The 24,088-nt window shown below is 42.2% G+C and overlaps 1 protein-coding gene across 5 annotated transcripts in view; it reads left to right on the top strand.

Annotated features, from left to right (window-relative positions):
• The window catches only part of KITLG (KIT ligand), a 104,914-nt gene extending 82,955 nt beyond the window's left edge, over positions 1-21,959 (top strand). For 4 of the 5 annotated variants that reach the window (XM_053405128.1, XM_053405124.1, XM_053405126.1 and 1 more), the window contains 7 exons: positions 865-1,044; positions 3,146-3,308; positions 4,621-4,710; positions 13,821-13,930; positions 14,015-14,091; positions 15,228-15,312; positions 17,467-21,959. In XM_053405128.1, coding sequence (XP_053261103.1) covers positions 865-1,044; positions 3,146-3,308; positions 4,621-4,710; positions 13,821-13,930; positions 14,015-14,091; positions 15,228-15,267 — 660 coding nt within the window. In that variant the 3' untranslated portion in view covers positions 15,268-15,312; positions 17,467-21,959. Of the gene's footprint in view, positions 1-597; positions 710-864; positions 1,045-3,145; positions 3,309-4,620; positions 4,711-13,820; positions 13,931-14,014; positions 14,092-15,227; positions 15,313-17,466 lie in introns of those variants that run through there. The other variant, XM_053405127.1, reaches the window with a different exon arrangement.
• Positions 21,960-24,088: the final 2,129 nt, after the last annotated feature.

Here is a 24,088-nt window from a genome sequence, read left to right as displayed (position 1 = left end):
GAATTAAGAGCTTCGGACATGAGGTCTCCAGGCTGATAGTAGACTAAGACTAATGGACATTTGTTGGGGATTGAAACCGGGAAAGGGGGGGGGGTTTGGGAATCCAAAGGGTGCAGAATAATAATCTGTTTTTTTTATTTTGTTTTGTTATTAGTATGAAAATTGGGGAATTCGTGGAAGGGAATTTGGGTCGACTTTAGAAAAAAGTTTTAAGAATGAGCACTGATGTTTAAATACTGATGTTTATAAGTTAAAATTGGGGTTTTTTTAAATGAATTAAATATAAAAAGATCAAAAATTGGGGACAAGAACTTGTTGAATTAACAATTTGAATTGGAATATAAGAAGGGGAGGTGTGGGGAAGTCAGGGAAATATGTTATTGAAAATAAGGATTGTAAACTTTATGTGTTTTTAACTTTTTTGTTTTTTCTTTTTGATTTTTTAATGTATAAAGGTGGGAAAACTCAATAAATATCTTTTTTAAAAAAATACAAGTCATTGTGTAAAGAAGAACAAGATTGTGTGTTAGATTCCTGCATACTTCAGTGTGAAAGAAGTTAAACGCTAGCAGTGATTTTTTTGACAGCTTTGAAGCTGGTAGACTCAGGGATAAAGCAGAACTGGCAACATCTACTGACAGTCATGGCTGACCTAGTTATGTTAAGAAGGACTGTCAGGAATTCCAAAAAGGACTCAAGAAAACAGCAGGTAATCTAATGGCAGCTGAATTTTCAATCTGACAAAGTGCAAACTAATACCTATTGGAAAGGACACGTTAATCTACTTTTACACACTTTAAATTACTTAAACAGTTGTGTTTGGAGTGTAATCTCTCTCTCTTTTCTTTTTATCACCCATGACAGCCTAATCATTGTTGGTTGTATCTGATGGTTCCTGAATTGTCAGCCAGTCTGAATAATCTTCTGCACAGATTTAAAGACTTTTCAGATATGTCAGATGTCTTAAGTAATTACTCAATCATCAATAATCTCACAAGGATCATCAATGATCTAATGGCATGCCTGTCTACTAATAAAAATAAGGTAATAATCTAAGATTAATCTTCCCTCTTGGTTGCAAAATAATAGCTTTGTGTATAGAGAGCAGACCAGAACAGAATAGACTGGTTTGTATGTAGTGGGAAGGATCCTGGCCGAGCTTCAGCACCTGCTTCCATCTCGGCCTCCTGCACAGCCAGGCAAAATACTTCTGCAGTGCTTCATCTTGCCTTCAGAAAATCCCAGCTCTTCATGTGCAAATCAGAGACATTTATTCTAAAGTTGTTAATTAAACAAGTCAATTTGTAGTTTGATTGTTTTAAAATTTTGGAATTTGTTTTAAACCATGGTCTGTAGTTCACAGGTAACAACATCAAGCCAGGATTTTCTAAAAGTGAAACTAAATGCTGCAGAGGTCCTTTCCCCAATCATAGTAGAAGGGTGTGTGTGTGTGGAAAACACAAGCCCAAGACTTTGCTTGGGCTTGCCCTTGCTTGTGCCTATATCGCTAAATCTTTATTGAGTGTTACACGGAAATTATCTTGTCTCTAGGATTGTTTCACTTTGTACTAGTTTCTTGCTATTGTATTTAAGCCCCTCAGTCTGCCTGCAACTAGATTTCCTATCCACTTTTTATCATTTATTTCAGTGTGATTCTGTAGATGCCTACTCTGAAGTAAGCCCAATTGAGTTCAATAGTACTTATTCCCAAGTAAGCATTTTTTGGATTGCATCCTTAATATTTGACTGGGGATGCAATACTACTTTTTATATACAGTATGGATGGACTCCTTGTTGTCTGGGAGACACACCTAAGGCTCCACACACCTAAGGAAGCTCTGGACATCTACAGAACTATTTTTTAAATCTAAGCGAGTTTCTGGGGCAGTTTCGTACATGCCACCTGCATAGTGTGTGTGTGTGTGTGTGTGTGTGTGTGTTTGGAAACACACATTTCCAAAAGCAAAGTCACTGCACATTTGAGCCATTGGGAATAGCTAAAACAGATTTAGGAAATCTGTTCAAGGACTGCTTCCCCCAAAATTTAAATGATAGCAATTTTACAAATGTTACTGGCATATAACATTATACTGTAGAAGTAATTATGCCTTCACATAGATCTCCCATGATGTTGAAGGCAGGCAGGTGTAAAACCTGCCCTTGTTTCAGCCACATGGATTCATGTGTCTTTATTACTTTGTGATTAAACTACTGTGGCACATTCTACGTGGAGTTGCTCTGGAAAACAACCTGTAAACCACAGTTGGTGCAAAATGCCACTGCCATGATTTTGACAGGGGCCAAGTGGTGAGTTCATTCACCACTTTTATTTTATCAGTTGCACCAGCTGCCATATGATTTAGGGGTGCAATTCAAATCACTAGGTATTCCCTTTAAAGACATAAACATCTTGGGATCAAGTTATATCAGTATCAGTTGCTGCCCACGTGAAGCTGCCTTGATACCCTCTTATGCATGTCAAGACCTTGACTCAGCTAGACGGGTAAAGAAAAACCGATTTTATGTGTTGTATGTGCGATATACAATGCTTTAAGCTGAAACACTTCTTTGATGAGTCTAGATTCAGCCGCTTCTGTGTTATGATTGGTGGCAGAAGGGCCTTTCGGTGGCAGCACACTGCATGTGGAACTCCCTGCCTCATGAATTTAGTATTATTGTCTTAACTTGCTGGTTAAAATGAAGGGGGAAGCAGGGTATAAATCTTAGTATAAAAAAAAACAAAAACGCATGGCACTGATCAGGAGAGTATTGCGCAATCTGGTCCAAGGTATCCCCATGTTTACAATACACAAAGTAACCATGTTTTAGTAGTTAACTGAAATATCATGTTAAAGAAGTATGATGTAACTGAAAACCATATTGTTTGGAGCCAGTTTTGCCATTAACTGATAAAAGTTTTGCAGTAAGAAAGAAATCAATTGCAATCCAGGGAACAGAGCTTTTGCATCAAGGAAAATGTGTCCAACTGAATTTGACCTTTATAATTTACAGTTTTGACCTCCCAGTTTGTACCACCTGTTAAACACATTTCCATCTATTCATGATCCATACCATTTCACGCTGTGGTAGCTCAGCTTATTTGTGCTTCCTTTACAAATGGATTTTGTTATTTTTCTCCCCTTAGAACTTTAGAAAATATAATGACCACCTTTATGAAGAAGGTAAATTCTTTCCAGAAGAGTTCTTTAAGCACTTTAATAGCACTATTGATGTCTACAAAAGCATTGCAAAAGCACCAGAACAGAGCGACTGTGTTCTGCTTTCGGCAACAGAGCCCTCCCCAAATGGTAAGACTTCATTTTTATCTGGATGTGTCCTCAAATGACACAAACTCTGATCATCTATGGTCCCCGGGAAGCTATCTCAGGGGCCGGAGGAAATATCTAATCTTCCACTCTGACACTGAAGAGATGTCTCAGATTTTGGAGAAGGAGGTCCAATATCAAATTTCCCTGTTCTCCCACCTTGGAAACATTTGATGCCCTGGCCCAGCTGCTTTCTGAGCTCTGAGGTCCATGGGCATGTTGTAGAGGACTAGGAAGCAGTTTGGTTCCAATGTATCCCAAACCACCTGTGACTTTTCTTTCCATCCCATCAATCTAGGTTGTTGCTGGGAGTTGCAAAATGGACAGAGAACCATATGAGTTTCCTCCAAACTCACTTTCACCCTGCAGGAATGAGCCCAGTAGGGCTTTGGTTGGACAGCTAAACTACCTGTGGATTGCCCCGCATGCCAACTTCAGGACTGCACTGTTAGCAAGACTGTGCTAATTCTGTATAATATGGCACATATAGTTATATAAAGCTGCAGCTGATTATATATGGACATAGATCTTACTAGTAGTGACAATCAGCTGCTGAATGTGACAATCATTTGATGTTAATGGAAGGTTTCTTCCCTATGTGAATGGGCTAAAAGGTGTTGGGGGAAGTTGGATTGGGACTGCAGAGAGGACAAAGGGTTGAATCCCCCTGTTTTTCTCCACCTCCCTCCAATATACTGGGGCTGATCCACATCAGTAGGCCTTCTGGTGACTATCTCTTAAAATGGTTGCAAGCATATTCTGGGGTTATTATGAGGGAGTTCGACAGGGCCGTCTTAAGCATATCCAGCGCCGTGGTTCAAAGATCCCTCTGGCGCCCCCCCCCTTTCCCAGAGTTGTCGACCTTTTCCCAAGCCTCTGCGGGGATCACTCTCCTCCTGCGGAGGCTTGGGAAGGAAGCTGCATGCCCGCCAGCCATATGGTTGACAGGGCACAGCTGGTGGGCATGCAGGGAAAGGGAAGGCCGCCGACAAAGTTGCGCAGCTCCCCCACTCACTGGGGTGCCACTGAAAGGCCAGCGCCCTGGTTCAATGCACCAGTAAGCCCAATAGAAAAGACAGCTCTGAAGTTCGAGCTGAGGTACAGCTGAGTAGTTTTAAAAAACAGATTTTTTGGGGGGGTCACTGTTAACCTTTTTGTTTGTTTGTTTGCATTGTTGCTATTGGTCAATATTATTTGCAAACAGTTCCGTTGACTTGGTTAAATGCTATAATACAGGCAAAATAATCTGCAGTTTTCCAAAATATAGACCACCAATCCACTCTGTTTGTCTTAGATGCCGGCAACAGTGTCACAGAGCCCATTTTGTTACATCCTGTTGCTGCCAGCTCTCTTAAGAATGACAGCAGTGGCGATAGCAGCGAGCGTAAGTATAAACCATTGTACCCATTTGCATTTGATTTCTACAGGGGGAACCAACTGTATTGTGCAGGGAATGGGTGTGTGTTGTCAGTATCTAATGTGGCGTAGTGGTTAGAGTGCTGGACTTAGGACCTGGAAGACAGGGGTTCAAATCCACACTGAAATATGAAACTCACTCAGTGAACTTGGTCTCAGCCTATCAGGGGTTATTGTGAGATTAACATGGGGAGGAGGAAAACTATCAGTTCCTTGGAGGACAGGTGGAATATCAACGAAATAAATAAATCAGCATTTGTGCTTGCAAAGGAATACAGTTTATTGCAACCACATTGTGCAGTTATAAGTGTTAGTAAGTAGTAATAACACTTAGAATTGACATCACTTCTAAGGTGGAGGCAGCAACATAGTGAGAAAGAACACATGGGTTTGTTTTTTATTTGTTGCTATAAGGCAGGTGTGGGGAACGTTTGTCCATCCAGATATTGCCAAACTACAACTCCCATCAAAACTGACCTTTGGCAATGCTTGATGGGGCTGAGAGTTGTACTACTTCAAAAGCATCTGGAGGAACAAAGGTTCCCCACAGCTGGTACAGTGGTACCTCAGGTTAAGAACTTAATTCGTTCTGGAAGTCCATTCTTAACCTGAAACTGTTCTTAACCTGAAGCACCACTTTAGTTAATGGGGCCTCCCGCTGCCGCTGTGCCACTGCAGCGCGATTTCTGTTCTCATCCTGAATCAAAGTTCTTGAGCCAAGGTACTATTTCTGGGTTAGTGGAGTCTGTAACCTGAAGCGTCTGCAACCCAAGGTACCACTGTATAAGTTATATAATGGCGCTAATTAGGAGTTGCAGGATGGAGTCCATATTGCAATGATTGGCTGGTATTATTAACACCACAACTGTGGAATCTGCTTCCCAGTCAAGTTCAAGAGAACTTAGCCGTGTTCATACCCTACATTTAAAGCACATGGCTTTTCGCTAAGAATTCTGGGACTTGTAGTTTACTCCTCACAGAGCTACGATTCCCAACACCCTAAATAAACTACAGTTCCTGGGACTCTTTGGAGGAAGGCTTGAGCTTTAAATGTATGCTATGGTTGTGAGCTACCTCTCTCTTAGCACTCTATGACATTGCTGGAAGGTTTCAGTAGTATATGATAAGTCCCGTACATGGCTACACAAGGTCCTGTTTCAGGCTTCCAGGAACCTTGTTAGGGGCTGGAAATACACATTAACATCTAATATCATGATGACTCAAAATTGCCACATGAAGTTGCCGCGTGAAGTTTGTCTCAAGAGCCAGAGCATAGTTCCATAGTGGACAACCAAAGAAGGACAAGCTACTATTCTGCTTAGCCATCTGGCTGTGATGGTAAGCCAAGCTGGTTATCCTTCAGAATCCAAGTCAGGGGTTTACCTTGTTAAAATGTGCAGCAAAAAGTCAGGTGTGTGAGGGCACTTGGAGGTTATCCATGTGTGTGTAGGGGGGAGATATAACTCCAGGGGTTTGTCTCCCACAATAGGAAATTTTCCTCCTCCCTGGGGGCACCCCACCTGCATTGCTCTTCCAGGACTGTCCACTCAGCTCTATCGAGAAATTCCTCACCTTGCCCAGTAGCTTGAAGTGTGGTTATAGGTGGGCCTCAAGTTTCTACACCTTCTCTTCCAGCAAGGCAACCAGACTGCACTTGCTGCAGGTAGAGTAGTGCACATTCTCAGGCAGGAAGACAAATACAGCAAGGATGCTGCAGGTCACTGTCTCTTGGTCCTACGCACACCACGAGACCGCATTCTGGGCCTTTCCCTCAAAACACCTTTGCAAACACCCCTGTTTACAAGTCCTGGCCACAAGCTCCCAGAGGCTGCAATCAGCTAAACAGGAACTGTTGGGGGGCTGCTAACTCCTCACTACAACTTGTCGTGATGGATCAGGTCAATGGTCCATCTAGTCCAGCATCCCGTGGCAACCAGAGGCCTGTGGGAAACCAGCAAGCAGGATTTGAGCAAAAGAGTACTCTCCTCACCTGTAGATTCCAGCAACTTCGTATTCAGAAGTATTGCTGTCTCCATCTGTGGGGGTATTGTGGCTGCTTTGCTAAATGCAAGATGGTTCTTTTAATGATTAGATTCAGAAGCAATACAAACACAATTGGGTAAGAAGATTACAGATTTTATTACATATAGCAAGCAAAATATACATTACCAAGCAGCACCTCAATCTGCCACTGAGAAGCCTGGAAGGAGTGGGAAAGTGTCCCCCCAGATAGTCTTGGTGCACAGCTCTATGACTGATAGACTCTGCTGAGCTTCTGCTTGGCATGCTCCATAGCCAGGTATTTTATAGACCTGTGTCCTATTAGGACATGGGTAGGCAAACTAAGGCCCGGGGGCCAGATCCGGCCCAATAGACTTCTAAATCCGGCCCGCGGGTGGTCCGGGAATCAGCATGTTTTTACATGAGTAGAATGTGTCCTTTTATTTAAAATGCATCTCTGGGTTATTTGTGGGGCCTGCCTGGTGTTTTTACATGAGTAGAATGTGTGTTTTTTTAAAAAAATGCATCTCTGGGTTATTTGTGGGGCATAGGAATTGGTTCTTCTTCTTTTGTCCCCAAAATATAGTCTGGCCCCCCACAAGGTCTGAGGGACAGTGGACTGGCCCTCTACTGAAAAAAGTTTGCTGACCCCTATATTAGGACGATACAGGCTCAACCAGAGCTACTCTACATCAAAAGACAAAAATGCCAGGCTATACATCAAAGGCTTTGCTGACCAGTGTCATCAGTACATCCAAGGCCTTTTCACAAGGGATATTGAAAGTAATAAAATACAGATAGGAGAATTATGAAGAGACCAGAGACGGAAGGGTGGACCATGTCAGATCACTATCTCCTCGAGATCCCATACAGTGGCTAATAGTCATTTCTCACAGGTGCCCCAGAGAGTGATGTGTTGTGGTGCCTTCTCCAGCAAGGTTTTTGCATGGAGAGAAAGGCAGAGAAGCTGTTTGGGGATCTTTTTTAATGCAATATGTGGAGCTACCCAGTTCCACATTCTTCATTTTGTATTTATTTGTATTATTCTCCGACTGGCCTCTGTATCAGTGACTGCATTTCACGGAGAGCTCGACTCTCTGCTGAAGCAAAGCACCATCCTCTGCCATTTGGCTGAAGCTTGGCACGTATCCTTTCAGAAACCACCCTTCTGATCTCTGTGGCTCCATGTTTTCAGTCTCTGATGTCCCCAATTAATCAAACATTTAAAAGCAATACCAAAAAAACCCATGGCATTCAGTCAGTATGTTCCCTAAGAATGAATACATTTGCAATTTAAAGCAGAGTGGATCGGTTCTGCATATTTGTTCCTCTGCCCAATTATTTTTAATTATATGACTAAATGTGCAGGTGTGAAAAGCATTGAAGTAACATAGATTAAAATCTTGTCTTAATTAATCTGGAGCAAATCCATGGGTGACAAAGCTGGCAGCAGGATTAGTATGTGGTTCATTGTGTCTGTTTTCCAACTCTATTCACCTTGCCTGGCACCAATGGGAGTTGCTGCATTCTTGAAGCTTGACGATGTTACAATAGAAATATTAAGAGCCACAGCGCCTTTGCTGATTAAAACCCAAGCTATACATGTGTGCAAGTTTGTGCCCTACCCTAGTGTGTGAGTTTGTGTGTGTTTTACAAAATGCAGCAGTGGAGGCTGTAAACTGAAGCAGAAGACTGGCATGGGGAGGGCAGAGGAGCAACTTCTTAACTGTCTACCTTTGGAGGCAGTTTCTAGAGGGGGAGACAGGTGAGTCCCTCTTTCTCCTACCTCTTCTCAGAACTAGTCTTCTACTTCAGTTTACAGCTTCAGCAGCAGTGTTTGAGGGAAGGAAAACAACAACAACCAGATCAGCACAACCATTAAAATGGGGTGATGTGCTTGATGGAGGTGTATTTTTTAAGAAAGGGAAAATCACAAGCAAGAAACTAGCACTCAGGCTGCCAGGAAGCAAAGATGTGAAAGGATTACTACAAGAGAAGGCAAACAAATTCATTGCAACCACCTACACTTAAAAAGGGATGTGGGTGGTGCTGTGGGTTAAACCACAGAGCCTAGGACTTGCCGATCAGAAGGGTGGCAGTTCGAATCCCCGTGACGGGGTGAGCTCCCGTTGCTCGGTCCCTGCTCCTGCCCACCTAGCAGTTCGAAAGCATGTCAAAGTGCAAGTAGATAAATAGGTACCACTTCAGCGGGAAGGTAAACGGCGTTTCCGTGTGCTGCTCTGGTTCGCCAGAAGCGGCTTAGTCATGCTGGCCACATGACCCAGAAGCTGTACGCCGGCTCCCTCGGCCAATAAAGCGAGATGAGCGCCGCAACCCCAGAGTCGGCCATGACTGGACCTAATGGTTAGGGGTCCCTTTACCTTTACCTTACACTTAAAAAACTGTTGGACAGACTCAGAACTGAACTACATTGGGTGGGGGTTGGGGGTGCATCTGTAGAGCCGAGTCATATACGATGACCAGATGAGCTTGAGTGCTTATTGACAGATTTAAAATGAAAAATTCACGAAATCTAGATGACTTACACCAGAGATTGCTTAACGAACTCAAAAACAAAATGCAACTTGCCACTAATCAATTAGCTTTCCAAGGACTGGATGGTAAGCAATACAATGCCAGGTTTTTGTTTTTGTTTTAAAGAATTCAAGGGAGATCAAGGAAGCAAAATGTCCATTGACTTCTGTTCCTGGTAAGAGCAGGGAAAGCATTTTTTAACCCTTCAGTTATATAGAATAACAAATCTTTCCAAGGTAGTATCCCTATGGTTTCTGCAAAGGGAAGGCATGCCTCATTTAGGGTACATTGAGAGTATCAACAAGAATGTAGATTGGATGGATCCAGCTTTTGACCAAATGCTTTCACCAGAGTAAACACAGCATGGAATAAGAGGACATAGCCTCTTGTGGATTGGTAACTGATTGTGCAAGTGGAAACAGAGAGTAGGAGCAAGCAAACAATGTTCACAGTGAAGAAGACTAAGCAGTGAAGTTTCCCAAGTATTTGTATTGGGACTATTGCTATTTAATTTATTCACAAATTATCCAGATTCTGGGATAAGCAGTGAGGAAGCCAGATTTGCAGATGATACCAACATATTCACCATAAAGAATGCTGATCGCCGAAGAATTGATGCTTTTGAATTGTGGTGCTGGAGGAGTCTCTTGAGAGTCCCATGGACTGCAAGAAGATCAAACCTCTCCATTCTTAAGGAAATCAGCCCTGAGTGCTCACTGGAAGGACAGATCCTGAAGCTGAGGCTCCAATACTTTGGCCACCTCATGAGAAGAGAAGACTCCCTGGAAAAGACCCTGATGTTGGGAAAGATTGAGGGCACAAGCTGAAGGGGATGACAGAGGACAAGATGGTTGGACAGTGTTCTTGAAGCTACCAGCATGAGTTTGACCAAACTGCGGGAGGCAGTGGAAGACAGGAGTGCCTGGCATTCTCTGGTCCATGGGGTCACAAAGAGTCAGACACGACTAAACAACTAAACAACAACAACAACCAACATATTCAGAAGAGTGGAAGCCCAAGTCAATTGCAGAGGGCTCCAAACTTAGATAAATGGGCAGCAAAATGGCAAATAAAATTCTTTGTAAGAAAACATAAAGTGATACAGGATCATTGATCACTCCCTATGGAGAGTCCATGCCTACAAATAGAATCCAAAAATGCAGGAAGGTTGATCCATTATATGCATAGGGCAGCTGTAGATAGAATAACAGGACCATAATCTTCTTCATGCTTTCCTCGGAGTAAGATCCATTGCTTGCTCCATTGTTGCCTACTGCTGACTGCAGAGGTTCACCTTGTAAAACACCCTGAACCAAAGGTCTGAAGCCAGCAGCTATATAATTCTTTACCTTTCAACCCCATCAAAGAAAAGAAAAGAACCTTCTTCATCCTCTGACTCCCTCTATGTGAGGGGTGGCAAACCGGTGCCACTTCTTCCCCAATGTAGTTGCACTATCCATCATCCTTGGCCAATGGTCATTCTGGCTGAAGCTGATTAGAGTTTAAGTCTATTAGCATCTTGGAGGGCAGGTGGAGACAGGTAAGCCCCCCCTACTCTGTGCAAATCTGCAACAGACAAGCTTGAAAGCACTTCAATCACTTGGCAGAGCAAGGAGGGAAAGTCCATTACTCTGGTACTTTGACAGATTGCACCTGCTCTGAAAGATGCAAAATCTCCTATCACCGCCCCCATCCTAGCTGGATGCTTAATTAAGGTTTTGCTTTTTGCTTTTGTTTTTTTAAAATCCAATTAAACATTAGTCCCTTCACTGAACTAATTTGGGACCAGATCCAGGCTGAAGCAGGTTGGCCCAGCCTGATTGGAGTCACAGGGCAGATGGATGGGGAGTATCCTGCCTTTTTTCCAAGTCACCTGGAAAACCACTGTCAGTCAGCACAAACAACACTAACCTAGATGCCCCAGGCAGGGACACGAGTCTGGAAAGGGCAGCTTCCTAAGTTTCTACTAAGGTTTTTTTCCCCAGAGCTTCACCTTTTATCTACTATGGTTAGCGTGCATGGTGTAAAATAACCACCTTCCCATTATGCAACCATGAAGTATCTGTTCTGCTTGACTAAAATTTCCTTTTAGAGTTGGCACACCTGCGGGGGCTAAGCAAAGTTCAAACAATGTTGGCTAGAGATTTGATTAGAAACAAGGTTTAGAATCCAAGACAGCTTTATGAACTGTAAATTGTCAGTCCCTGTTTGCACTGAGGCTTGAGATGTGGTTTGAACTCGAGTGGGCAGGATTTTTGTGGTAGAATTGAAGTGGGAAAATAAAATCTCATCGGCAGAAGAAGTGGTTCCTAATGAATAGAAAGTCTACAGGAAGGAATCGGAATGGCGAGTATATCTGGCACCACATCACACCGGCACTTCTTAGCTGCTGCTTATCCCATTCCCTAGTGTGCTTAATTTGATTTTGTTGAGAGTTGAGTTTTTAGCTGCTTGTCTGCAGGAAAAACGATCGAAACTAAAACATGCAACAATAGTTTTTTTTCACCTGCACTGTGACAGGAATAGACAGGCTTGGTTTAGATCAGCGTTTCCCAAATATTTTGGGAAATTAGATATTTTGGGTCTCCAGATATTTTTTGGACTACAACACCCATCATCCTAAACTAGCCGGGCCAGTGGTCAGGGATGATGGGGACTGTTGTGCAAAAACAGCTAGATACCCAAGTTTGGGACACCCTGATTGAGAGCAAGGATGGGTAACCTCTAGATCAGGGGTCAGCAACCTTTTTCAGCTGTGGGTCAGTCCACCGTCCCTCAGACCATGTGGTGGGCCGGACTATATTTTGGAAAAAAAAATGAACGAATTCCTATGCCCCACAAATAACCCAGAGATGCATTTTAGATAAAAGAATGCATTCTACTCATGTAAAAACATGCTAATTCCTAGACCGTCCATGGGCCCATTAAGAAGGCAATTGGGCCGCATCTGGCCCCCGGGCCTTAGGTTGCCTGCCCCTGCTCTAGATGTTGCCGGCCCAGGCGTCATGCCCCCCCAGTCCCCCACCCCACAAGGAAGTAAAAGGCAACTGAGACTGGTTTGGATCAAAACAGGCCACAACTTTATTGAATACAGATAAAAGAGGTTTGGCTTGGGCATGGGGCAATCAAATTATTCCAGCCTACCTGCTGAAAGTGATGCTATCAGTCAGTCTGTGCAGGGGTTTCTAATACTTACATCAAATAGGGTGAACCCCACAGGCAACTCCCCCCCCCCAGATCCCTTTAACGGGATACCCCAGTATTTGGAGGGGCAGGCAAAGAGACTACAACCTCCCCTCCATCCAAGACTACGATTGCCCCAATAGGGAACTTTCATATGTTGTTGGACTCCAACTCCCATCAGCTCCATCTAGAACAGCCAGTTGCCAGGGATTATGGGAAGTAAAGTCTGGAGGGCATCAGGTTCCCCACCCCTGGTTTAAACAGTAGGTAGCTCTCATGTCTCCTCCCCTGTAGTTCAAAAGACAGCCGGTGGATTTGCAGCCTAGTCAAGATTGTGGGAACGTGCCATATCGTGGCTGTCATGATCATGAAATGGAGGCTTGGACGCAATCTTGATATAGGTCGGAGGGATAAAACCACAGACTTAAGTACTCTGGGCCAAATGATATCACACACTTATGGTATCAGCCTGCCCAGTTATGTGTCACATAACACATCACCACACACATATGCCACTAGCATCCTTCTGAACTGTAAAACAACGCAACTGTGTGTGAGAAACACGTATAAACACGCCTTGTAGGTTGCTCAATCAAATATATTTACTCAAAGCTGCAGTATTTTTAAAAAATGAATTGTTTCCATTTGGTATGAAAGGATTTTTTTTTTAACAAGCAAAGGCTGCTTGCAAAGAATAGGGACCGATATTCATTTTTCATTGGTTTAGTTATTATTATTATTATTTTATTCATTTTTTGTCCACCCCCACCCTTCTGCTCTGTTGCATATAACAGAGCTACTTCCAGGCTGCTAATTAAAATCATAACCTGTAAATTGGAAATATGTGGTCAGCATCATCCAGTGGTCAACAGCATTGCTCATTTCCAAGCATTGCTATTATTACTCCAGAGAAGTGGGGGGAAATACTTCTGGGGTGGTAGAGTATTTAAGTTTATAGTGCTCAGTCCCTTGTGAGCCCATATATGAAATTTACTCCTAGTATCTTCCTGCTGAAAAGTCTGTTCTGTTCTGCTAAGCGGCCTTGGGAGGTGAATGGGGAGAGGAGATCTTTTGCTGCAAAGAGAGAGGAAGAAAATAGCTTGGTAAATGTTGCTCCGCAGATGGTAAAATTGTGATTATACAGTTGCCAGAATGTTTGCCTTTCCGGAGGGAGTGCAAATAAAGCTGTGAATTTCAGGGAGCCAAATGCTTCCTAATGACAAACAAATCTCTCAAGGTATAACTTGCGATGTATGGTCTGCAGAGGTGATACCTAACTACCTTTTATGAACAATGTTACCCCGGAGATTAAAAAGAAAGAAATCTGCCTAAACTAACTGGAAATGTTTTCAATTACAGACGCAGAGTTGGGTTTCCTCAACAGCGCCAGCATGCATGGAATCAGCATAGCACTAACAGGGCTGGTGACTCTTCTTATTGGCTTTATTTTGGGAGCTCTGTGCTGGAAGGTGAGATATGCCAAATAGAACGCTGGCTTACTTTATGCATTTGCTGACACATAAAAATACTTATATACCACTGTTTTTCTATAGAAAACAACCCGCAAACACTTTTCAGAAAGTGACCAGAATACAGAATCAAACATCTGCCAAGAGGATAACGAAATAAGGTATTAAAAAAAAAATCCATGGCTCCTGGATCAGACCAATCTGCTTTGTGCTGCTCTGGGGGATGGAGTGGAAGGGGCATAAGGATTTTTTTACACCCTATTTTAACAAACAGGAGCTGGTGGGGGTAGGTGGCAGTGCTGACTAGAGCATGTTGGTTCATTCCTGAGGTGTGCTGTTCCTTTGCAAATAGCACCACGTAGGATGAAATCCTTCTGCTGGTAAGCTAAATAATCTGATCCCATGGGAAGCTACCCCTTTGCAGGTGGCTTCATGTATGTGAGGGAAGCCACTCACAGAGAAGTAGTGACTGGCACTATGCAGGATGGGTGTGGTGTAGTGGTTAAGAGTGGTGGACTCGTAATCTGGTGAACCGGGTTCGATTCCCTGCTTCTCCACATGCAGCTGCTGTGTGACCTTGGGCTAGTCACAATTCTCTGAAGTCTCTCAGCCTCACTCACCTCACAGAGTGTTTGTTGTGGGGGAGGAAGGGAAAGGAGATTGTTAGCCGCTTTGAGATTCCTTAGGGTAGTAAAGTGGGATATCAAATCCAAACTCTTCTTCCTCCTGTTTAGCAGCTGGTAATCAAGGGGATTTGATTCTGTGCAGTGCTGCTTCAGGGATAGGAAGAAGGTGAGGCCTGAACATGAAATACATCTGAGGGAAAACTTTGGGTCATGTCTCATATACTATGTTCCATTAAGCCTCCAGTCCAAAGCTAACTTGCTCAGGGTAACATAGGGCGACTTATTTTCTGAGTAGATATGCAAAAGGATGGTGCTGTCAGAACGTAAAACAAACATCTGAAAAGTCAGAAGAAAGTTTTCTTCCCATGCAGATGTCAGGTTTACTGCAGTTCTTTCACCAGCTTCCAACACAGTTCTTTGTATGCCTACTCAGAAATAAGGCCCATTGAATAACTGGGTCTTACCCACAGGAAACTCAGAGGAGTCTTAAGAATAAAAAAATCATAATTTTCATCCAATTATGCTTTACAATAAGTCTGAAACCCACCTATGACCTTTCTCTACAAATGGATGCTCTTTAATCTTGAGCAGGGATCTTTAAAATTGTGTTAAAATTGATCCTCTCTGCTGCCCATATGATAAATGCATTTTGGTTTTTGTTTGCCTTTCAGTATGCTGCAGCAAAAAGAGAAAATACTTCTACAGGTGTAGCTGTTGCTTTTTTATATATATACACTGTTACTGTTTCATGTCTTGGTAAGTTCTGGAAAAGACAATTTTGAATTGCCCACAAACCTTTTCTAATGATTAGCCTGTTGAAATGTGTAATAACTATTTCCCTAAGGATTATTTTATAAAACTTGAAGCTAAGAGGCTGTTAATTTAAGAAGTACTGCTTCAGTAACAGTAGAGTCACAGCCTTTGAAAGTAAGCCCCTTTGCTTCCCTTTAGAGAGGTCTTCAAGAGATGGTAGGCTATTCAATGAGACCTCTGAGCTCTAGTATCTAAAAACACAACTTGTGCCCTTCTGGGGCTAGAACTTCATCTAGTACTGGCACTCCCAGGAACTCCCATCTGCTATGCATGCAGACGGTTGCAATATCCAGCATCTACATATAGGATTGGGAATATTCCTTGCTTGAGATACTGGATAGTCACCACCGGTCAGTGTTGACAATACTGAGCTAGCTGGACCAATGGTCCTGACTCAGTATACAGCAATTTCATGTGTTCCTGTGAAACTCTGCATTAGCATTCCAAAGTATTAAAGGATATTTACCTGCAAAGTAGTTGCTGTGGTACAAACGACCACTTTGAAATATGGCATTCTATGGCCTATCCATATAGTGGGTTGATAAGGGCCTTCACTGAGTTTCCAGTTTCCATCATAGCATTCATTTTGTATTGCAGCCATATATTGGGGGGGAAATCCAGCCCTCGACCTATAGCAGCTTTACAATTTGCACCTAATCCAGGGCAGGGAGGGGGTGATATTCATCAATATCACAGCCAGGGAGGCTTAAACCTCCCTTCACTGCTGCTTTCCTGAAGACAATCTCACCTCCTTGACTGGTATAATTTGATTGTCAATTGTATCTAGGGGTTGACTTTTTTGACAAGACTAAGCTAAGTTGGCCAATATGTTTCAGATGTGAACTGAGTTTAAGTTAAAGATTTAGAATGTACATAAAATGAGGTTTGTGGCCAAGGTTTTTGCTGGCAAACACCATAACATTTCTCCTCTTCTCCGCACCCCTCTCAAACATGCATACACTAACACATGACTTGTCCCACTTTACACTGAACACAGGTACAAACTATCTTTACACACATACATGTGTTTATGATGTGAAAGAGCACACTATTGTGTATAGAGCTACACAGACCGTATACTCACTGACAGTGCTTTTTTCCCCTGGGGGTACGCAGGGGTACGCATACCCCTAAACATTTTGTGAATCTAAGTTTGGCCTCATTGAGGGGCAGTATTTCAATATGAGTAGGAAAATGAAAGTACCCCGTAAACATGTTTTTTTTTAGAAAAAAAGTACTTCTCATTGAATATTGCATCTGTATAACTACAAATATGGGACACGGGTGGCGCTGTGGGTTAAACCACAGAGCCTAGAACTTGCTGATCAGAAGGGCGGCAGTTCGAATCCCCGTGACAGGGTGATCTCCCGTTGCTCGGTCCCTGCTCCTGCCCACCTAGCAGTTCGAAAGCACGTCAAAGCGCAAGTAGATAAATAGGTACCGCTCCAGCGGGAAGGTAAACAGTGTTTCCGTGTGCTGCTCTGGTTCACCAGAAGCAGCTTAGTCATGCTGGCCACATGACCCGGAAGCTGAACTCCCTTGGCCAGTAAAGCGAGATGAGCGCCGCAACCCCAGAGTCGGCCATGACTGGACCTAATGGTCAGGGGTCCCTTTACCTTTACCTTTTTATAACTACAAATGCACAGTTCAACTCGTACGTCTGCATGGCACACATAGACATGTTGAAGGTAATATATGAACAAACACCCCTAGTTAACACAGCGTGGGATAATATTCTTCTATGCTTTCATTGTTGCCATATTCTCATCCCACGGTCCTATCCTCCAACCCTCTTCTGTGTCCATTCCTTTCATAAATTTTCACACTTTGCCCAACATTTCTTTCCTCTCTTTCCTATATCTTCTTCTCTTCCTTCTTCCCTGATACCTCGTGATGCTATCACTTCCTTCCCTGAGAGGGCAAGTCCATTCTGCTACAGACATAATGCATGTATGCTGAAACTGCTTCACATGGAGGAATTTGCTTGGTTTTGTGATTTGGAGGTGCCTTTTGCTAATTTGTGAAATTAAACAAATTTCAAGAAAACATCTCCCAAAAGCTATTGCGTTTTTCTTTTCCCCCTCTCTTCTCTACTAGGCAGCTAACAGTTCCATGTTTGCTTCATAAATGAAGCAGCTTTAAGCATATTTGTATTCCTTCTGGAGTGACAGACTGAGTCTGCATCTGTTGTTGTTGCCCGTGACTCCATATTGAGAATATAGAGCTGTGGACAAAGCGTGTGCTACTGTGAAACCAACGTTGAATTAAATATCAAAGAAGAGTCTGCACTGAAATGGACTGTATTTTTATATTCAGACAGATTTGTTTCTTTGCATCTTCAAATTTGCAGTGGAATTTCGCGAATCCATGAACAAATAATTCTGGATTTATGTGATCCAACTCCAAAAGTCATCAGGAAATTTGCATTTTGTGTACAAAAGGAGACTCTGAATGGGAGAAAAACGCAGAAATGAATGAGAATACAAATCTTCAGCACTGTACATAAGACTTGCAAGTAAGGTTATGCAGTGGACTAATGTGCTAGCTTTCTTTCATCGGTGGAACTGGGTTCATATTAAATAAGATTGGATATCTGTCGAGCTGTAAGTGAAATTTTATTCCATGTCACAGAAAACAAACATACACTTTGGCAAAGCTGTTAATATCCATCAAGGAGAAGTAAACACTGGATCATGAAAATGGGGCAATTGGAATAGAATGGAACATTGGCTGCCTGATGTTGGGGAGACTCCTATTAATGTTCCAGTGAGAAAATGGAGAGAGAGAAAAGAAGTCAGCTTCAGGAATAAAAAAAATTCCATGACGTCTATTTAAAATGCATATAAACATGCAATTTTGTTCTTGACATTTGCAAAAAAATCATGTCATCTTGAAGATACTAAGGTTTAGTTTAGCTTTTACTGTATGCCATTTCATATTGGCAAATGAATTTTAAAAGTAATACACTTTTCATCACTTAGCCTTCTCCATCAATTATTATATTAGTTCAGCTCAAATAAAAAAAGAGAAAACTTTCTTAATAGTTGTCAGCCTCTTGATATTATTTGTAGCAAAGCTGTGGACAACAAATCCAAGACTGAAAATAACATGCTATTCATAAATTTAAAAGAGGGCACTAAAAGTTAATCAGAGCCCATATAGAATTTACTTAAGTTATTATTATTTCCGGAAGAGATATTCACAGGATATTGTATTCTGTGAAACAGCTGGGTTGCTCTACATTCCAGGCTACTAATCCAATAATAACCTTAAACTATAATCTTAACTATTGTTAAACTAAAAGTTTAACTATTGTTAAAATGCTCATATACAACGCAGTGATTAAACTACCTATGCTTAAGGGATACTTTATTTAAAAGATTTTCACATATTTATTTATTTTTCATATATGTCACAGACTCTTAGAAATAATATATGAAAAGCTATAGAATGTATTTAGGATAGATTTAAAAATAACACAAATCTGGCATTCCTAAAATCTCTGTCCTGTTATTTTTTTGGCTGGTATCGAAGCCAAATGACAGCATCCGTACCACTAAAACCATTTGTAGTAATTAGGATGAGATCAGTGTGTCTGGCTGTTAACCAGAAAGTTGGTGGTTGGAGCCTACCCAGGGATGGATGGCTTTGAGCAGGATTCCTTAATTGCAATGCATTGGACTAGAAGACCCTTGGGGTCCCTTCCAATTCTACAGTTCTATGAGGCATATTTGGGATGCATGTTGCAGTCCAAATGACAGAGCTGATCTGTTGAGCTGGCTTGATGATGCCCAGGTCCACCAGCTTCTATCTGTGACTATAGCCCATAGCTAGATCAGAGCCTACAATTGTGACTGTCCATCTTTAGAGTCGGAAAATCATGAAAATCTCTGCGCAACCTAAAGATATACGAAGATCTGCTTGAATGTAGCTCTAGTGCAGGCCCCGACAAGGTAGAAACTAGAGCCTCAGTCAATAGTAACATGCCTCAGTAAATCACTATGCACATCGTAAACATGTACAACATTTCACATTCCAGTAAGTGTTCTGGAACACAGTTGTGGATGCAGTATCCGAAACCTGCTTTTTTTAAAAAAAAAAAATTCTTCAGAAGGGAACAAAGGACCCATTTGTTGCTTGATTAAAATGGCTTTAAAGGTAACGTTGCATACATGTTGGAAACTGCAGTACATATTGTGCAAAGATTCATTTATACTGCAGGGTTTATAACAATGCCACATTCTTTTTCCCTTCCCAAAAAAACAGAACGAGACAAATTTAAGGTCAAGAGGCATTTACAGAGCCAACGAAAAATTCCAAGTATAATCCTACTGGCCTTACCATGCTTGCATAACAATCATTGTTCTCACTTTGAATGTAAATAACCTCCATTAGCACAAAGTGGAATACCATCCCATCAAAACTAAAGCTGAATAATCATTTTGACAGTGAGTAGCATTTCCTTGGCATTTTATGCTTAAGACGTTTGACTGAGTGGTTTGGGCCATCTCAGTTGAATGTCACAAAGATGAAATATCTGGAGACTACTTTACCACTTAGGATTACCATTTGGCAACCTCATCTTTGAAAACTGTAATGGGATGGATATCTCCATCCGAGGAAGAGCAATCTTTGGATCCAAATCCAGTTTGTTTATTTGGTACTTAAATTTGGTTGTGGACATAGCTCATTTCTCTTTTATTGTGATATTAAAATGCTTCGTGGCCAGATTTTGAATTCTGGAATTGTCAAAGTGGCTACTATTGAGTTTAAGGGCATGACTCCACCAGAAAGGTAAAATTGGTGTCTTTGTGCCAGAATTGGGATCCAGCCCGGTCACAGCCAGGACTCTGGGCAACAAGGCAAATAGTTCAGAGCGGCCACATTATCTGATTTTTTTTTAGTAATGAGTTAGCTGTTCTTCATGGGAAGTAGAGCATGGCTGTCTAGCTTTCATGAGTCACAGAGCTCTGTTTTAGATTCGACAGTGCCAATCACTGTGTGTGCGATGTTGCAGCTCCAAGTGTTTCATGAAGGGATCATTCACAACAGCACGGAGAAGGGGCAAACACTCTTTAAAAGAAATCAAGAGAGGCGGGAAGCTGGCTTAGCACATACTGAAGATCATTTAATGCAGATTAATCACCCCAATACCATTTAAGAATTCAGTTAAATTCAGAATCTGGATGGGTGAACTTCCTCTGTCTTCTCAATGCATAGTTAGCAGTAGACTGAGGATATGAATCAGTTTTTGTGTGGGCAGAACCCCAGCGGGGTTTTCTTTTGTGCTTATGAGTTATTTTGGATTGTTGATCACTGAGTATAAGGGTAGGAGCCACCATTATCATTCAGATAAAAACCTTTTTAAACATCCTTTGGGTTGGATCAAGTGATGTCCTTCCACAAACAGAAGGGCTACTCCTAACAACAGCACAAGATCCTTCCATGGGGAAATCCAGTGGTGTGCTTCTGTTGCACAACGTCTCAAGATGTGTGCTTGTGCAAAGTCTGTGTTGAACAAAGACCTACTTCCTGTGCAACAGTGTGCAAATCAGTGACACTGCCCATGTTTTTCTCCCAGTGACTTATCTCCAGATCCAAGATGTGTAGTGTATGTAGTGCTCTTTTTGGGGGGGAGGGGGGTGTTTTTCAGCAAGGGGCCCTTATAGTCGTGCCTTGGAAGTTGAACCGAGTCTGTTCTGAAAGTCCTTTTGACTTCTAAAACGTTTGAAAACCAAATCGTGGCTTCTGATTGGCTGCAGGAAATTCCTGCAGCCAATCAGAAGCTGCGGAAACCCCATTGGATGTTCAGGTTCCAAAAGAACATCCGCAAACCAAAACAATCACTTCCGGGTTTGTGGAGTTCGGGAGCCAAAATGTCTGAGTTCCAGGGCATTTGGGATCCAAGGTACGACTGTATATTCCTCCAAAAGAATAAAAATGCTGTTTTTAAAAGAAAATTAATAGATCAATTAAGCCAACATCATTTTATCCCTTATGGAGCTTGTGAAAGTGCATCTAGTGAATTCATGGATAGCTTCTGTGGAAACAGAAAGCAGCTAGCTACATAGGGCAAATTTCAATATGCTATGTTACAAGAGATTTTACTTGAATAACTTAATGGTACTTATTTCACTGCAAACTCATTCTAGATCCATATTTAATACAAATGTGCCATGCTGTGTTCCTTTCTCTTTTGAATGTGGTTAGACTCTCCAGACTACACACTATTTAATTGTTAAATCAAAAAGCTACGTTTGTATTGTTTCAGCTATTTGGGATAAGAGTTTGAGAATTACATAATAGTTTCCCCTGTATCACTAGTAATTTCATTCACCTGTATTTTTAAAAGAAGCCATGTAAAAAAAATATATTATTATTAAATATATTTAAGTCCTAGGAACTCAGAAACTTCAGGCTCCTTCTTATCGGACAGATATATTGCTTTGCTGGCTCGGTCATGGATTGAGATTATGTATATTTTGATGTGCATTTGTAATCTGACTGAAGGTTAATTGACCAAGTTTATAAAATGTAATGTGTATCTTATGTGTCCTCTTAAAAATAGATGTATACCCCTGTCCTTTTTATATTGGTTGAATCTGAAATTATATACATATGCTTTATTGTTCTAAACAATGAATTTTATGCACTGAGGTTTAATGAGTGCTTTCCTTTCATTCACTCCATAAGGAGAGGCTTCCTGGGGAAGATCAGCAGTCTTTTAAATATGGCATCCCTTTTCCACCAGCACCAATATTATATACACTGATAATGTTTAATTGCACAGGGTGCTAACACAATATCACATCCCTAATTGATTCCTTCCATCGTCTGTGGAATTCATGGTATTATTACTGCTATATTCTTAATGAGCTTTGAAAGGTCTCTAGATCTTTAAAGAAATCCTCTTCCTAATGGTCCCAAAGCTGTTTCCTAATATCAGCACATTTGCTATTAGTCAAACCTTTTGCAACAGTCAATGTATGTATTTCTTGTTTGTACAGTGGTACCTCAGGTTAAGTACTTAATTCGTTCCGGAGGTCTGTACTTAACCTGAAACTGTTCTTAACCTGAAGCACCACTTTAGCTAATGGGGCCTCCTGCTGCTGCCGCGCTGCCGGAGCCAGATTTCTGTTCTTATCCTGAAGCAAAGTTCTTAACCTGAAGCACTATTTCTGGCTTAGTGGAGTGTGTAACCTGAAGCGTATGTAACCTGAAGCGTATGTAACCCGAGGTACCACTGTACTGCACTTTGCCAGATGTTTGGAATCGATGCCTTTAAGGACTGGATGCATGTGACTCATTTGTAGTTGAATCCAGACAATCATGAAACATTGGTGACAAATGAGACCTTGTGACTTAGAGGGGCTATATTCTAGTGAAACAGCTAGCAGCCTTAGGGTTTTGACCCTGGAGCCATTGTGCTTGTGGCTAGATTACTATAATGCTCACCAAAGGGACTGTGCCAGATGGCCAGCTGTTCAGCTGGCGTTGAATTAGTTTCTTATGTGTGCCCATGTTGGAGGAAAAAAGAAGCCTGTAGAGAGCAAATTTGACAGTCCCACACCTGTGGAACTCAATTTCTTAGATACTTGCCCAAACTTGATAAACCCTATTAGCAAAGGCTTAAGCTTGATCTTAGTGCATGAATATAAGCAAGATGATTAGGTTTTAACATTTGGTTTAACAGCATCTAGTGATGCTGTTTTTTACAGCATTCTCCCTCTGAAATTTGAAAACGGGAGAAGCTCCTGTGAAGATATGTATGTTGTGATAAGTAATTGTGCACTCAGCTGCAACACATGTAGGAGTGTTAATGAGCTACTAGCTACCACCACCAATCACTAGCGGAGGAGGGGGAGACCTGGCTTTTGCCAGTGCCTCACAGCAAACAGAGGTGATGCCAATTGCACCTGGTAAGGAGAAAGAAAAAAACCTCTACTGTTGGGCGTTGTCTCTGACAGGTGAAATCTTCAGTGGGTGAAGAACACTGGATGCTTCTATGCCATGCCTTGCAGCACTGCACGAAGTTGGGCTGCCCTTCTTCCTTGCTTGGAGCAAATTGTTCAGAGGTGAAAATTGCATGAACCTCTAGATGGTCAAACAATGCCAAGATGATATGCTTAGTCACCAGGAGATCAGACTTCATCTTCAACAGATTCACTCCATGGCTCGCAAAAAACCCAAACCCAAAACAGATTCTCTCCATAGTGCACATCGCAGCCCTTGAATTCATTGCTGAGGAAGAAGGCAGTGCAACATCTGGGTGACATCTTTTTAGATGTTACATGGAGCATAACAAGTCATGCTGTGTTGGGTGAGGAACATGGTTTCCTGTAACCACAGTGATGCTGCAATTGAGTCACACTTTCCAAAGGGGCAGAGCCAAATCTGCAGCCCTTCTGAGCACAGCAGCCAAGACAGAAGGACAGCAGCCTGGAGCTGGTTCAGTGATCAGCCCTGATGACAGTGAGGCGAGCTTGGGTTCAATAGATTCCCAGTCCCCTTAGACTTCTGGTAAACTCTGTTCAGAGCCATTGTGTTGACTGCTGGCAGAGGAACGCTCCAGGTGTCATTCCTGAGTGTGGGTGACATTTGGTGCTCCCCCCACCCGTGACTCGGACTCCCATGCCTACTGTGAGCCATTGGCGCAGCAGCTCCTCCCCTCCCCCTGACAGTTGGCAGTAGGCACAGTAGTCAAGGGTGGGCGGTGTGC

The sequence above is a fragment of the Podarcis raffonei genome, chromosome 10 (genome assembly GCF_027172205.1).
Source record: "Podarcis raffonei isolate rPodRaf1 chromosome 10, rPodRaf1.pri, whole genome shotgun sequence".
Taxonomy (NCBI): domain Eukaryota; kingdom Metazoa; phylum Chordata; class Lepidosauria; order Squamata; family Lacertidae; genus Podarcis; species Podarcis raffonei.
Note: the sequence above shows the minus strand (reverse complement) of the source record. Positions and strands in the feature narration are given on the sequence as shown.